General features: G+C 48.9%; 1 protein-coding gene and 1 pseudogene across 8 annotated transcripts in view; one reads left to right on the top strand and one right to left on the bottom strand.

The window, feature by feature from the left end:
* Window positions 1–1301: 1301 nt before the first annotated feature.
* Window positions 1302–15734, bottom strand: part of ZNF333 (zinc finger protein 333) — a 29813-nt gene continuing 15380 nt past the window's right edge. For 7 of the 8 annotated variants that reach the window (XM_043466959.1, XM_043466962.1, XM_043466961.1 and 4 more), the window contains 6 exons: window positions 14307–14394; window positions 9118–9206; window positions 8258–8384; window positions 7748–7846; window positions 6976–7052; window positions 1302–5874 (listed from right to left, as the gene is read on the bottom strand). In XM_043466959.1, coding sequence (XP_043322894.1) covers window positions 4777–5874; window positions 6976–7052; window positions 7748–7846; window positions 8258–8384; window positions 9118–9206; window positions 14307–14394 — 1578 coding nt within the window. In that variant the 3' untranslated portion in view covers window positions 1302–4776. The remainder of the gene's footprint in view (window positions 5875–6975; window positions 7053–7747; window positions 7847–8257; window positions 8385–9117; window positions 9207–14306; window positions 14395–15734) is intronic. The other variant, XM_043466958.1, reaches the window with a different exon arrangement.
* LOC122439392 lies at window positions 9544–10659 on the top strand (annotated as a pseudogene).

Below are 15734 nucleotides of genomic sequence, written 5' to 3'. Positions count from 1 at the left end.
CTTATATGCTCACAATTCTTTGAGTCAGCATTTGAGCTGAACTCAGCTGGGCAGTTCTGATACCCGGGGTCATTCATGAGACTTAAGTCACCTGATGGCTTGTCTGGAGTCAGATGGTCTAAGGAGGCCTCACTCACCTGTCTGAGGATTGTTGCTGACCATCAGCAAATCCTCTCTCTCCTTGTGGTGTCTAATCCTAGAGGAAGCTGGCCCAGGCTTCATCACAATGTCCTCAAGAATCTAATCTTGAGCTAAAAGATGGCAAAGGCTAATGTGTTTTTCTTCTTTAATTATTTACTTTTGGCTGCACTGGGTCTTCGTTGCTTACTCTCGTTGCAGTAAGGAGGGGCTCCTCTCTAGTGCAGTGCACAGGCTTCTCATTGCAGAGGGTTCTCTTTGTTGCAGAGCACAGGCTCTAGGTGGGCAGTTTTCAGTTAACTGCAGCTCCCGGGCTCTAGAGCACAGACTCAATAGCTGTGGCTCACAGAGTGAGTTGCCCCATGGCCTGTGGGATCTTCCTGGACCAGGGATCAAACCAGTGTCCCCTACACTGGCAGGTGGATTCTTAACAATTGGACCACCAGGGAAGACCCCCAATATGTTTTTCTAGCTTCTATCATGTTTGATAATGTTTCACTGGCCAAAGAAAGTCATGTGATCAAGTTCATCTTCAAAGGGTAGAGAAATAAACTCCACCTCTTGATAAGAGGAGCATCGAAGTCACACTGAAGAGAGGTGTACAAAAGAGAATGGATGAAATTACCGTGCAGCAATCTATATCACTATTCACACACACAAAATAAAGCAAGGTAAAACATAAGAAATCACTTACCCACTAATACAGCTATAAATAAATTGACAGTAGCATGTGCTGTCAAGGATATGAAGCAAATGAAACTTTAATCTACTGATCTGGTGGTTGGTTGTTTAGTCGCTGAGTTGTGTCCGACACTTTCTCAACCCCACGGACTGTAGCCTGCCAGACTCTTCTGTCCATGGGATTTCCCAGGCAAGAACACTGGAGTGAGTTGCCATTCCCTTCACCAGGGGATCTCCCCAGCCCAGGAATTGAACTTGCATCTCCTCCACTGCAGGTGGTCTCCTCCTTTACCACATTACCAGTCACCAGGGATTCCCAATTGATGATGGAAGTATGAACCGTTTCAACCACTCTGGAAAACTGTTTACCAATATCTACCGAAGCTAAAAATATGCCTATGCAATGACCCAGAAATACCACGTCCAGGTTTTATACCCAAGAGAAATAAGGAGATATGTTCCCAAGAAGATGTACACAAGAATACTCATAGCAGCTTTATTCATAACAGCATTGGGAAAGAACCCAGATGTCCATAAACAGAGTGAAAATTTTTAACTGTAGTGTATTCAGACAATGGAATATTACACAGCAATTTTAAAAGAGATCTACTGGTAATGTGACAAAGATAAAGTTCATAGGCACTATATTAAGTGAAAACATCAGACACAAGAAGGCGTACTGTGTGGTTCTATTTTTCTGAACAGGAAAAACAAATCTATGGTGACAGAAGTCAGAATACTGGTTAACTCTGGAGATGGGGCTTACTGACCTGGGTCGGGCCCAAGAGAACCTTCTGGGAAGATAGAATTTTTTTTTCTTTTATGTGGGTGGTGTGAAAGTGTCACTCAGTCATGTCCAACTTTGTGATCCTGTGAACTGTAGCCCACCAGGCTCTCTGTCCATGGACTTCTTCAGGCAAGAATACTGCAGTGGGTAGCCATTCCCTACTCTAGAGTAGCATAGATAAATATACATAATTCACTGAGGTGAACACCAAGACTTACGGACTTTTATGTAAGTTATGTCTCAATTAAAGAACTTGAGAGGAATTCCCTGGCAATCCAGGGCACTTTCACTGCCAAGGGTGTGGGTTCAATCCTTTGTCAGGGAACTGAGATCCCACAAAGCCTTTCAGTGTGGGGGTAAAAAAACAAAACTTTAAAACACAAAAGCAGAACTCTGTGAGTTCAGGCGAAATGGACAACAGCTCCCTGCAGTGAAGTTCTGTAGCGAGAGCCAGACTGTCACTTACCACCTGCAGGACCTCAGTTAACTTATCAGGCCTCAGTTTCCTCATCTGTGAATTGGGGATAATAACAGTACCTTCCTCAAAGTGTCATTGTAAGGACTAAATAACTTAAAAGATACAAAGTTTAGGGTAGTAGCTATAATACTATCTAGCAATAATAAGCACTAAATAATTACTTGCTATTATGATGATGAATGGCTGAATATTCACTGCTAGGGAGAAAGATGGCCACTATAAGAATAAAAGGAACAATTAACTGAAAGCTTACAAGATGTCAAAAATCTTTTAATTCCATTGCTTCAAAATATATGAAATTTGAATTAAAAGACTCATTCAGCAATTCATACATATGGTAGGAGTGTTTAATGGAACTTTCTCAGTAAATGATAGACTGGAAACTGCTAAGGACTGAATGTTGGTGCTCTCTGGAGTTGACATGCTGAAGTCTAACTCCCAAGGAGATGGTTAAGAGGTGAGGCCCTTGGGAGGTGATTAGGTCATAGGGATGGAGCTCTCATGAATGGGATCAGTGCCCTTACAAAAAAGACTCCAGGGAGCTCTCTTGCTCCCCTTCTGCCATGTGAGACATGGCAAAAAGATGGCCATTTATGAACTAGGAAGTGGGGCCTCCCCAGACATCAAATCTGCCAGCTGTGATCTTGGACTTCCCACCTCTAGAACTGTGAGGAATACATTTCTGTTCTTTGTAAGCCACCCAGTATTTTTGTTATAGCAGCCCGAGCTAAGACAGAAACCAGTATTTTAAAATGTGTAAAAGACTTTTATACACAAACAGCATGCTCCATCTAGTGGACATTTATAGGATACCATACATTGACTTCCACCATCCAAGAAGCATTTATAAAAATGAACCATATATTAAGTGCATCAGTTAGAGACTGCATTCAGCCACAATAAATCCATCCCTGCCCTCCCCCAAACTCCCCTCCCCCCAAAAAAGACAATGTCATGTACCAGTAAGAAGTGCATCTTTTTCGTGTAAACAAGATGTCCAGAAACAAACAACCCAGGGCTGGTACACCCACACAAGGATACCAACCGGGGAACCAGGATGGTTGTAGCTCTGGCCACAATCTATTATTTTTATATGTTTAATTTGGCAGCACCATACAGCTGTGGGATCTTAGCTCCCTGACCAGGGATCACACCCTCAGCCCTGTATTGGAAGCTCAAAGTCCTAACCACGGGACCACTAGGGAAGTCCCCCACGCTCTCTTTAGACTGCTGCTTTCGCCCCTGTGGTCACAGGATGCCTCCTCTAGCACCAGATACGGTGCCCGCTTGTACAAAAGGCAAGAAGGAGAGAAAGTGAAAGTGTTAGTCGCTCAGTCGTGTCTGAAGACTCTTTGTGACCCCATGGACTGTAATCCGCCAGACTCCTCTGTTCATGGAATTCTCCAGGCAAGAATACTGGAGTAGGTAGCCATTCCCTTCTCCAGGGGATCTTCCTGACCCAGGGATTGAAGCTGGGTATCCCGCATTGTGGGCAGATTTTTCACTGTCCGAGCCACCGGGGAAGAAGGAGAGGGATCTGGCTAAATGAAACCATTCCTTTGTGACATCTTCCCCAGGACTCACACTCAAAGATGCCTCTTGCTGGCCAGGACTGGAGAACGTGGCCTCCACTGCCACCAAGGAGGACAGGGAGGTGGAAGTATTTTAATCATGCGCATTCCCTGATGGTGTAGTGGTTTGAATGCGGCCCCCACCACCACCATCACCGAAAGATATGTCCACCTAGAAACTCTGGTTGTGAACTCAGTTGGAAAAGGGTCTTTGTGGATGTCATTAGATTAAAGATCTTGAGATGAGGCCATCCTGGATATCTGGGTAGACCCTAAGTCCAATGATGTGTCCTTATAAGAGACACTTAGAAGACACAGAAGAGGACACAGACACACAGAGGAGAAGGCCATGTGAAGATGGAGGCAGCGATGGGGGCGATGCTGCCACAAGGCAAGGCACACCTGGGGCCACCAAAAGTGGAAAGAGGCAAAGAAGCCTCCTCTCCTAGAGACTTTAGAGGGAACGTGGCCCTGCAGACACCTTGATTTCAACTTCTGCCCTCCAGAAGTGTGAGAGAATAAAATTCTCTTGCTTTAAGCCACAAAATATATATGTACATTGCATAGTCCCAATCTGAACAAAAATACCTAGGTGCTTTTGCAAATAAGAAGGGGCAGTTTTGGCAGGCAACTACCAAGACATGCCATTTTCCAGGCAAGAGTGCTGGAGTGGGTTGCTATTTCCTTCTCCAAGGGTTCCTTTCCCAACCCAGGGATCGAACCCAGGTCTCCCGCATTGCAGGCAAACGCTTTACCGCCTGAGCCATCAGGGAAGCCCTACACCTAAAGCAAATCTCCATAAATACTTAACATTCAACAACATAAAGATCACACACTCTGCTTGTGGTGTGTTACATGTGTGTACACGTGCTCAGTCGTGTCTGAGTCTCTGTGACCCCAGGGACTGCAGCCCACCAGGATCCATGGGATTTCCCAGGCAAGAATACTGGAGTGGGTTGCCACTTCCTTCTCCAGGGGATCTTCCCAACCCAGGGATAGAACCCTCCTCTCCTGCATTGGCAGGCGGTTCTTCACCACTGAGCCACCATAGAGGATGTCGCTAAAGGAGTACTAGGAGAGATGATTACCGCCCCGGGTGCTTAGTCTGTAGAAACAGGAGGTTAATCAGCAAGGGGCCCTTCCATGGGCAGAGACACAGACAGAGGCAGGTCGCCGGTCCTGACGTTTTCTCCCCTGGCGTGAACCCTCTTGTGCACGCTGAGTGAAGAGCTGTGTCGGAAGGCTTTGTCACACTGAGTGCATTCGTAGGGTCTCCCCGTGGTGTGGGTTCTCACGTGGACGATGAGGTGCGAGGACTGGCCGAAGGCTCGCCCGCACTGCGGGCACACGTAGGGCTTCTTGCCGGTGTGGGTCCTCGCGTGCTTCCTGAGGGACGAGGGCTCGCCGAAGGCGCGCCCGCACTCCGGGCACGGGTAGGGCTTCTCTCCGGTGTGGATCCGCATGTGACTCTTGAGGGTGGAGAGCCGACTCAGGACCTGCCCGCAGGTGGCGCACTCGTAGAGCTTCTCGCCGGTGTGGATCCGCTTGTGCACGTTCAGGTTGGTGCTGGTGCGGAAGGGCTTCCCGCAGTGGGTGCACTGGTAGGGCTTCTCTCGGGTGTGGGTCCGCACGTGCGTCTTCAGCGACGAGTGCTCCCGGAAGGTCTTCCCACAGTGGCCGCACTCGAAGGGCTTCTCTCCGGTGTGGGTCCGCATGTGGCTCCTCAGCGAGGACGGCTGGGTGAAAGCCTTGCCACAGTCCTTGCACGAGTAGGGCTTCTCGCCCATGTGGTTCCTCTGGTGCAGGATCAGGTTGAAGTTCCTCGTGAAGGTCTTCCCGCACTGGCTGCACTCGAAGGGCTTCTCGCCGCCGTGGGTCTTCAGGTGGCGCCGCAGGTTGGAGAAGTACTTGAAGGCCTGCCGGCACTCCTGACACTCGAAGCATTTCTCCGCGGTGTGCGTCTTCTCGTGCCGGATGAGCTCGGAGCTGTACCGGAAGGATCTTGCACATTTGTCGCAAGTGTAGGTTTTGTCCCCGCTGGGGACTTTCTCAGGCACGATGAGGCGGGTGGTCCGGAGGAAGGATTTTCGGCTCTCTCGGCCTTCAAAGGGGCTTCCTTCAGTAGGAAATCGCGGGTACTGAAAAAGCGGTTTGATGCTGTCAAAGGGCTTCCCAAGCTCATCATATTTATAGAGGTTTTCTCCGACCTGAGGTGGCTCCTGTCAAGTGAGGAAAATGGGAAGACCAGAGGCTTTACTGCAGTCACAGGTATTCTCCCACAAGCAAATTGTGTGTAGGAGAGAGGCGGCCCTATAGCTCAAACTTTTACTGTCCTAGTGTATCTCTGCCATTTCTACCCTGAGTTCCTGCAAGAGGATACTCTGCCACAAAGAGCTATCATTTTCATTACCTTCATGGGACTTCTTAGAAGTAGATTTTTTTTTAATTGTTAAAGACTAAATTAAGTCTTGAATGTTCTACATCTGTGTCAGATTTACAAAAATGATCAACTTTGCACTGTTTACAACAGACAAGACATGGAAGCAACCTAAATGTCCATCGACAGAGGAATGGATAAAGAAGATAAAGTAATGGAATACTACTCAGCCATTAAAAGAATGAAATAATGCCATCTGCAGCAATATTGATGGACACAGAGATTGTCACATGGAGTGAAGTAAGTCAGAGAAGAAGAACTATCTTATGACATGCCTTATACATGGAATCTAAAAATAAATGATATTAATGACCTCACTTGCAAAACACAAACAGACTCACAGACTTAACAGTACAAACTTATGGCTGCTGACTGGAGGGGAGGTGGTGTGGGGTCGGGGGGTGGACAGGAAGGGACAGTTAGGGAGTTTGGGTTGGGATGGACATGTACACACTGCTGTATCTAAAATGGATAACCAACAAGGACCTATTGTAGAGCACAGGAAACTTTGCTCAATGTTATGTGGCAGCCTAGACTGGAGGGGAGTTTGGGGGAGAATGGAGACATGCACATGTATGACTGAATCCCTTCACTGTTCTCCTGAAACTGAATACTCACCTGAAACACATTATTAATCAGCTATACCCCAATACAAAATAAAAAGGTTTTAAAAACAGTTAGCTTTGGGAACTCTGTGAGATACATCCTGATCTACATTTATAGTTTTTTTCCCCCAATTCATGACATTCACAAACTCTCTCCCAACAAACTGCCTTCTCCTAGGTGAGTACCACTTGCCTTGAATCTGTCTCTGAGCTTCTTGAGTTTCTAGCCTACAGCAATTCCTACTGTAGAGGACCAAGAATAATCCCTTGTGCCTTACCCTTTTCATGCCAATGGATGGAATCGCTGCCAAAATATCTTGATTAGGAATTGAGTCTTGGTGTTGAAGGTGAGGACCTGGAATGAATTAAGGGGGAGGAAATATCAAGTGCACAGGGAAGGAAACTCTGGGATCAAAAGGACCAGTAAGCTAGATACATGCAGATTTTTTTTAATATTGATCCTAAATATGTGAAGAAACTGAATAAGAGGAACATATCAGGACTTCCCTGGTCCAGTGGTTAAGACACCACACTTCCAATGCAGGGGGTCCAGGTTCGATCTCTGGTTGGGGAACTAAGATCTCACAGGCCACATGATGTAGCCAAAAAACAATTTTTTTTTTTTTTAAAAAAAGGAACATACTAAGGAGCAAAAAAAATTTTAAGCTGTTTGGCTATGTGAAGAGTTAAGTAATCACAGGAACAAGGAGTGGAAATAGTAGATAATTTTCTAAGAAAAGATTCCATGAAGACTGAACCTGATGTTGAGAGAAAGTATTAGTTAAAAACATAGTGGGGAAGAACTGGATGAAATTTACACATGAAAGTGCTGAATGTAAAAAGGAGGTAGGATAATTTACTCTATGCTCTATGAAGCCAGAGTAAAGTGTTAGAGGTAAAAAAGCAAGGGAAAGAGTAAAGAAAGTGAAATTTACTGAGGAAGCTCAACCCAACTGCCTTCCCCATCAAGGATACTGAAAGTGTTTCTAAATCTTACACACTCATCTTAGCACCCAGAGCTGGTGCTCCCCTCGCCTGCCTAGTGCTCACCTAACTGGGCTCCTGGGAAGACCCCTCTCTCGGTGACGCACAGCTCTTCTCTTTGCTCCATATGGGAAGACATCCTGGTTTTGCAGAGTTGATCACCTGCTTATGGGAAAAGATGCAGAATGTGAGCAGACTGTGCCTGCCATGCAACAGGGGCTGATACTCTGAAGCCTTCAGGGTCACTGGAGATGGAAACAGCAAAAAGGGCACACCTACATTCTGATGTAGGCTTCCTTCACAAAGGAACTAAGGTACAAGCTCCCTCAATGGGTCCCAAAGAACAGTAGGACTCTCTAATCCCCACAACCCAGGGCCCAGCTCAAGAAGGCACTTAAGAAGCCCAGGAAGAGCAGACAAGCCTTCATTTCCATGAGGAAGCCACAAGACTATAATAAGCACCATGAGGGCAGGACCTCTCTGTCTCTTCACCTCTGGATTCCCCAGACCAGCACAGTTCTGGGAACCCACAGTGGCTGCATGAATGTGTGCATGAAGCAGCAAGGCCGGCCTTACCCACAGAGGCCAGGTTCCTGTAGTTCTCCAGCATCACGTCTCTGTATAGGCTTTTCTGGGCAGAGTCTAGAAACAGCCATTCTTCTGGTGTGAACAGCACGGCCACATCCGCGAAGGTGACTGGCTCCTAAAATGCACATCCAGGAGCTCAGCCAGAGGCCAGCCCCTCCAGGACTCAAGAGGACAGTGAGGGGCTTGCAGGCCTGGGGAAGGGAGACTCCCATGCACAGGATGTTCAGATATAGTTCTAAGGTCCCTCAGCTCAGGCCTCAGAACTGCAACTTTTCTCCATCTATTCTTCCCTCCAAAAATGAGAGCGTCCTGAAGTGTGGCAGCCAAGGACCTCGACTTCATGACAGGACTTAGGTACTAACAAATAGCCAGGACTTCCCTGGTGGCATAGTGGGTAAGAATCTGCCTGCCAATGCAGGGGACACAGGTTCAATTCCTGGTCCAGGAAGATCCCACATGCCAAGGGGCGACTAAGCCCACGTGTCACAACTACTGAAGCCTGTGTGCCCAGAGCCCATGCACCACAAGAAGAGCAGCCACTGCAATGAGAAGCCCATGCACTGCAACGAAGAGTGGCCCTTGCTCACTGTAACGAGAGAAAGCCTGAGCGCAGCTACAAAGACCCAGTGCAGCCAAAAGTAAATAAATGATTTAAAATAAAACAACAACTAGCCTGGAAACCCTCACCCCTAACCCCAGGGTCCAGCAGGTGAGGTCGCTGCTCACCCACCACTAGAGGCCCAGTGCCTGGAAGCCTAGAGGCCAGCTCTGTGGGGTTGAGAAGCTCCCAGACAAGGGGAGGGGACAAGGAGGCAAAGCAGGAAGAAGAGCAAGGACTTCCAGCTTACCTGTGGACAGGTGGCCAGTCCCCCAGGAGTCATGGCTGCTTCTCCTATGCTCTCCTTCTGGAGCCAGGCAGGGCCCTGAACAGACAGAGCTGCAGAAGAACAGGAGAGCCGTGAGGGTCTCAGCGGCGGGGCTGAGGCTGCCCACCATGACTGTGCGTGACCACAGGTGCACACACACCCTTGGACAAGCACACACACATGTACTGTACACTGAGATGTGCATGCACATATGCTTGCACACACCCACAGCTACTTGGGCACATGGGCACACTCACCCACACCAGTACCCACACATGCATACACTATGTGCAGAGACACACACACACAGACACCACTAGAGGCCCAGCACCACACATACACAAGCACACACACAAACACACAGAAATATACAGAAACACACACAGCTCTTTCATCTCGGCCGCCAATATGCCAACCAAACTAAGGAAGACCCGAAAACTTAGAGGCCACATGAGCCACGGCTGCATCATGGGAAACACCCAGGAAGCTGAGCTAACACTGGTGGCCTGCTTCACCACAGGATCAACTTGAACGAATATCACCCAGGAGACGTTGGGAAAGTCGGTACAAGGCATTACCATTTAAAGGGGAACCAGAGCTTCTGTCCAACTGTCAACCTTGATAAACTGTTGACCTTGGTCGGTGAGAAGATCCAGATAAGTGCTGTTGAGAATAAGACTGAAGCTGTCCTATCACTGATGTGATCAGAAAGATCTGGGAAACAAAAAGCTCCCAAAGCAGCCTGTCATCATGAAGGCCAAATTCTACAGCAGAAGAGCTGAGAAGAAGACTAAGGGTGTGGGAGGGGCTTGCAGAGAAGGAAACGGCAACCCACTTCAGTATTCTTGCCTGGTAAATCCCAGGGACAGAGGAGCCTGGCGGGCTACAGTCCATGAGGTCAAAAGGGGTTGGACATGACTTAGCAACTGAACAGCACCACACCAGCTTGAAGCCACATGGTGGGAAATTCATTAAATGTCATCAAGTGCTTCTGCATGGAACTCTGTTCAGTGTTATGTGGCAGCCCGGATGGGAGGGGAGTTTGGGGGACAACGGATACATGTATACATATGGCTGAGTCCTATATATATGACTCGGCTTCACAGTTCACCTGAAACTATCACAACATCATCAACTGGCTATACCCCAATAAAAACTAAAACGTTTTTATTTTTAATGTTAACAAGTGCTTTAAAAAAAAAACACACACACACATTTCCTCCATTCCAAATCTCTGGAGCCACAGTCTCGATCCACCAACAGACGCTGAGGTTTCTACAGTGCCCCTTTCTCCCCCTTGACTCAGCCCTGAGTCAGCTGTTCCTCCCTGACTGCAGGGCCCCTTCCTCTGCCCCAACTCTGCAGGGTTGGTACCGCCCAGGACTTACCACAAGCAGAGCACAGAAACCACCACTTCCCTGGGAGCCTGCCCGAGAAGGAAGCGTCCTTCCTTTCCCGTCTTCAAATCGATAACATTCCTCCCCTACACCAGGCTCCTCACTCTGGCCTGTTATAGAGAAGTGATGCCCCACAATCCCATCTCCCGATACCCCCACTTCCCCTCTCAGTGGGACCTTTCCCTTGGTCATTAAATCTGAACCACGTCCAATCCCTGATCCCATGGTATTAGTTTCCCACGGCAGCTATTTAAAAAAAAAAAAAAACCACAACTGGGTGGCTTAAAACAACAGAATTGTATTCTCTCAGAGTTCCAGCAGCCAGAAGTCCAGGATCAAGCCGTTGGTGGGGCCACATTCCCTCTCAGACTCCGGCTGAGTCATTCCTTGCCTTTTCTTGGCTTATGGTGGTTGTTGTTATTCAGTCCTTAAGTCATATCCGACTCTTTGCAACCCCAAGACTGCAGCACACCAAGATCCCCTGTCCTTCTCTACCTCCCAGAGTTTGCTCAGATTCACGTCCATTGAGTCGGAGATGCCATCTAACCATCTCATTCTCTGTCGCCCCCTTCTCCTGCCCTCAATCTTTCCCAGCATCAGGGTCTTTTCCAGTGAGTCAGGTCTTCGCATCACGTGGCCAAACTATTGGAGCATCAGCTTCAGCATCAGTCCTCCCAATGAATATTCAGGACTGATTTCCTTTTGGGTTGACTGGTTTGATCTCCGTGCAGTCGAAGGGACTCTCAAGAGTCTCCTCCAGCACCACAGTTCAAACACATCAATTCTTTGGCACTCAGCCTTCTTTATGGTCCAACTCTCACATCCATACATGACTACTGGAAAAACCTTGGCTTCTGGTGGTGAAAGTCAATCCTGGGCTTATAACTGCGTCCCTCAAATTGCTGCCTCTGTTGTCATGTGACCTTCTCCCCGACATGTCCCTGTCTTCACAAGGCATCTTCCCCTTCTTAAAATGGCATCGTTCATGTGGGATTAGGGTCCACTGTCATGACCTCACCTTAACCTGATGTCATCTGCGAAGACTCTATTTCCAAACAAGGTCACGTTCACAGGTACCAGGGGTTAGAACTTCAATAGGGTCTGGTCGGGGGAGGGGGGGGAGGGGGGGGCACAATACAGTTATAATACCCCACCTCTCCCTCTGGCTCCTGTTTTATCTCTTTGTTCCCCATCATGGGCAAACTCTGTACTCATTCCCTCACCTCATATTCAGTTCCAAAACACCACCATTCAACGACCAGCACCTCACTAGAGTCCCCTGTGACCTCCATCTCCAGGGAGGATCTAGTAGAAATGTTCAGTCGTCCAATCCCCCTATGTTAAAGCCCACCCCACCTGGGCTTCGGAGGGCTTCCCTGGTGGCTCAGTTGGTAAAGAATCTGTCTGCAATGCGAGAGACCTGGGTCAGGAAGATCCCCCTAGAGAAGAGAATGGCAACCCACTCCAGTATTCTTGCCTGGAAAATCCCAGGGACAGAGGAGCCTGGCAGGCTACAGTCCATGGGGTCACAAAGAGTCGGACACGGAAGAGCAACTAACACTTCCACTTTGCTGGGCTTCGGCACCCAACCCCAGCCTCCTCCACTCCTGCGCAAGTTCCTGCCCCATCACTTGCTGGTGTCCCATCGGGACGCCAGCATGCTTCTCCTGCATTGGCAGGTGGGTTCTTTACTGCTGAGCCCCCATTCCCCCTCCCATAAGTGCCCCCAGTTGTCTGGTAAATGAATGCATACATGACCCACCAAACTATCTCAACTTGACCTCCTGAATACCTTTTACATAGTTCCATGCTTCCCTCAGAGAAGGCAATGGTAACCCACTCCAGTACTCTTGCCTGGAAAATCCCATGGACGGAGGAGCCTGGTAGGCTGTGGTCCATGGGGTCTCGAAGAGTTGGGCACCACTGAGCGACTTCACTTTCACTTTTCACTTTCATGCACTGGAGAAGAAAATGGCAACCCACTCCAGTGTTCTTGCCTGGAGAATCCCAGGGATGGGGGAGCCTGGTAGGCTGCCATCTATGGGGTCACACAGAGTCAGACACAACTGAAGCGACTTAGCAGCAGCAGCAGCAGCATGCTTCCCTACTGTGCAGACGTAAGTTAACACAGCCCTCCTGACTGCTCTCCTTAGCAAGGCCAGCTGGCAAGGCTGGCCCTTAGCTGGCCTCTAGGAACTTGGATTTCTTTTTTCTTTTCTTTTTAAGCCTTCTATTTTAATTCCTTTTATTTATTTTTTTTTTTTTTTGGCTGCACTGCACAGCATGTGGAATCTCAGTTCCCTGACCAGGGATTGAACCCATGCCCTCTGCATTGGAAGTATGGGGTTTAACCACTGGACCGCCAGGGAAGTCCCAGAATTTGGATTTCGAGACAGTTCCCCCGACCCTAACTGGTAAGAGGGGCTCACTCTGCTTTAACTGTCTGTACAAACAATGAGGTCCTTGTTGGATGCCTTCTTTCTTTCCAGAAGCCTGGAGTTTAGGTATGTGCTGGGCAGATGGTGCCTACACGACCAGCCCCCAGGGAAAACCCTGGGCTCTGAGTCTATAATGAACCTCCCTGTAAATTTCACTGTGCACATGTTGTCACAGCTTACTGCTGAAGGAATTCAGCATGTCCTGTGTGGCTCCACTAGGAGAGGACTCTGAAAGCTTGTGCCTGGGTTCCTGCAGGTGTCACCCCAAAAGCCTTTTCCCTTTGCTGATTTTGCTTTGCATTCCTTCACTGGAATAAATCAGAGCCATGAGTACAACATTAAGCTGAGTTTGGGGCATGGCCTTAGGGACCCCTGACACACCTACTCCATACTCACTCCCCAGCCCCTGGGGGAGGGCGTCAGGGGTTTGTCTGCAATTGTTTCCCAGTGCCCTTCTCACCACGGGATGACAGTCTAGAGCACTTCCACAGTACTTTAAGAGCAAAGCGTACTCCAAGTACTCCATGAGTACTTTATAGCACAGATGGCCAAAAACCACATAAAAAGATGCACAACAGCGCTAGTCATCAAAGACGTGCAAATCAAAACTACAGTCAAGCATCACCTCACACCTGTCAGGATGGCCATGATCAAAAAATCTACAAACAATAAATGCTGGAGAGGATGTGGAGAAAAGGGAACCCTCCTTCACTGCTGGTGGGAATGTAAATTGATAACAGTCACTGTGGAGAACAGTATGGAGGCTCCTAAGAAACTAAAAATAGTACTACCATATGACTCAGCAACCCCTCTCCTGGACATATACCTGGAGAAAATCGTAATTCAAAAAGATACATGCACTCCAGTGTTCACTACAGCACTATTTACAATAGCCAGGATACCGAACCAACCTAAATGTTCATTGAGAGAGAAACAGATAAGACGACATGGTATATATATACAATGGAATACTGCATGTGCTACATTTTCAGCTGGGTCCAACTTTTGTGACTCCATAGCCTGTGGCATGCCAGGCTCCCCTGTCCATGGGATTCTCTAGGCAAGAATACTGGAGTGGGTTGTCATGCCCTCCTCCAGGGGATCTTCCCAACCCAGGGATCAAACCCACATCTCTTTTGTCTCCTGCATTGGCAGGCAGGTTCTTTACCACGAGTGCCACCTGGGGAGCCCATAAATGATGAGATGACTTTACATATTCTCTCCCTAAGACAACGACTGCAGTCAGAAGAAAGGAAGGTGGACCCAAGTTCCCAGACACAGCAGAACACAATACAGCAGGGCCCTCTGGCTGTAATTCCACCAGGCGCTCACTCACCAGCACCCCCAGCCCTCCACAGTCTGGGGAGGCCCAGCGCAGGCTCCGGCGTGGCCACCCTCTGCATCTGCACAGCCACCTTCAGCCCCTGGACAGAGTGACAGGAACAGATTATAGAGTCACAGCGTGGGTGGGATCCGCTCACACCTGCTCACCCGGACTGAAGTGGTATGACTGGCCCTGCTTTGGGAAACATGCTAAGAGGAGGGACAAGGCTCATTCCCCATATCCAGGTTGACAACTCCTCGACACAAAGCTAGTCAGTGTCATGGAATTTCAAGCCCAAGATGGGACGGAGAGAGGGAACCCGGGTAGGGAAGGCCTCATCTAAGCAGCCTCTTGGAGCGGGGGACATCCTGGGGCACGGAGGAGCAGTGGATGGCCAGTAGACTGAGGGGTGAGGGAGGAGGCATGGGTGGAACCCTGCAAATGAGGGGGTGTTAGTAAACTATTCCCAAGGGGAAAATCCCTGCTGTGGGAGAAAGGACGGGAACCCTCCTACACCAACGGCCACTCCCTCGGGAAAGGTGTTTGAACCAACTTGTGTTTTTTTTTTTTTAATTTACATTTGGCTGTACTGGGACTTTGTTGCTAGGCCTAGGCTTTCTCTAGTTGTGGTGGGCAGGAGCTACTCTCTAGTTGCAGTGAGGGGATTCTCACTACAGTGGCTTCTCTTTTTGCAGAAAACAGGTTCAACAGTTGTGATTCTTAGGCTCTAGAGCTCGGGCTCAATAGCTGCGGTGCACGGTCTTAGTTGCCCCGTGGCACATGGAATTTCCTGGATGAGGGATCGAACTCATGTGCCCTGCATTGGCAGGTGGATTCTTAAACCACTGGACCACCAGAAAAGCCCCTGACTTACTTTCTAGAGGATGTCTCTGGCCTCCATGTCCAGCAGGAGGCTGGGTCCAGGAGAACTAACAGTGGCTCTGGGCAAGGTGGTGGCACCAGGGCCAGGAGCAGCAGTCAGAGGCAGGTTCATATTTTGGAGGAAAAGATGGCAGGACTTGGTGGAGGATGGGAAGCAAATGTGGCTGGTCCTCAGGGCAGGTGATGGGTGGGAGACAGGGGAGAATAGGCCCCTTCTCCTCAGGGCAGGGCTCCAAGCACACCTTAAAGTGTCCTTCTGTGTAACTTTCTCCACCTCAGAACCAGAACATAAGGCCCCGAGCCAAGAGCATGGTGACCGGCTTGGACACTCTCCACACAGCCCTTGGGTCACAGGACCTGCTCATTCCTGCAGGTTTCCTGGCCATGGAAAGGGTGGAAGGACTGAAGAAGAAAATCTGGACCCAGAGAGGCAAGACCTGGACCCTGGGTGCCATCCCCTCCCCTAGGACTGCCCAGGGCCTGACGTCAGGCTGGAAATATTTACACTCAATGCAGAAACACCAAGGCCTGTTCAGTAGTTCTCACCAGGAGCTAAGC

Source organism: Cervus canadensis, chromosome 4 (genome assembly GCF_019320065.1).
Source record: "Cervus canadensis isolate Bull #8, Minnesota chromosome 4, ASM1932006v1, whole genome shotgun sequence".
In the NCBI taxonomy this organism is placed as follows: domain Eukaryota; kingdom Metazoa; phylum Chordata; class Mammalia; order Artiodactyla; family Cervidae; genus Cervus; species Cervus canadensis.
Note: the sequence above shows the minus strand (reverse complement) of the source record. Positions and strands in the feature narration are given on the sequence as shown.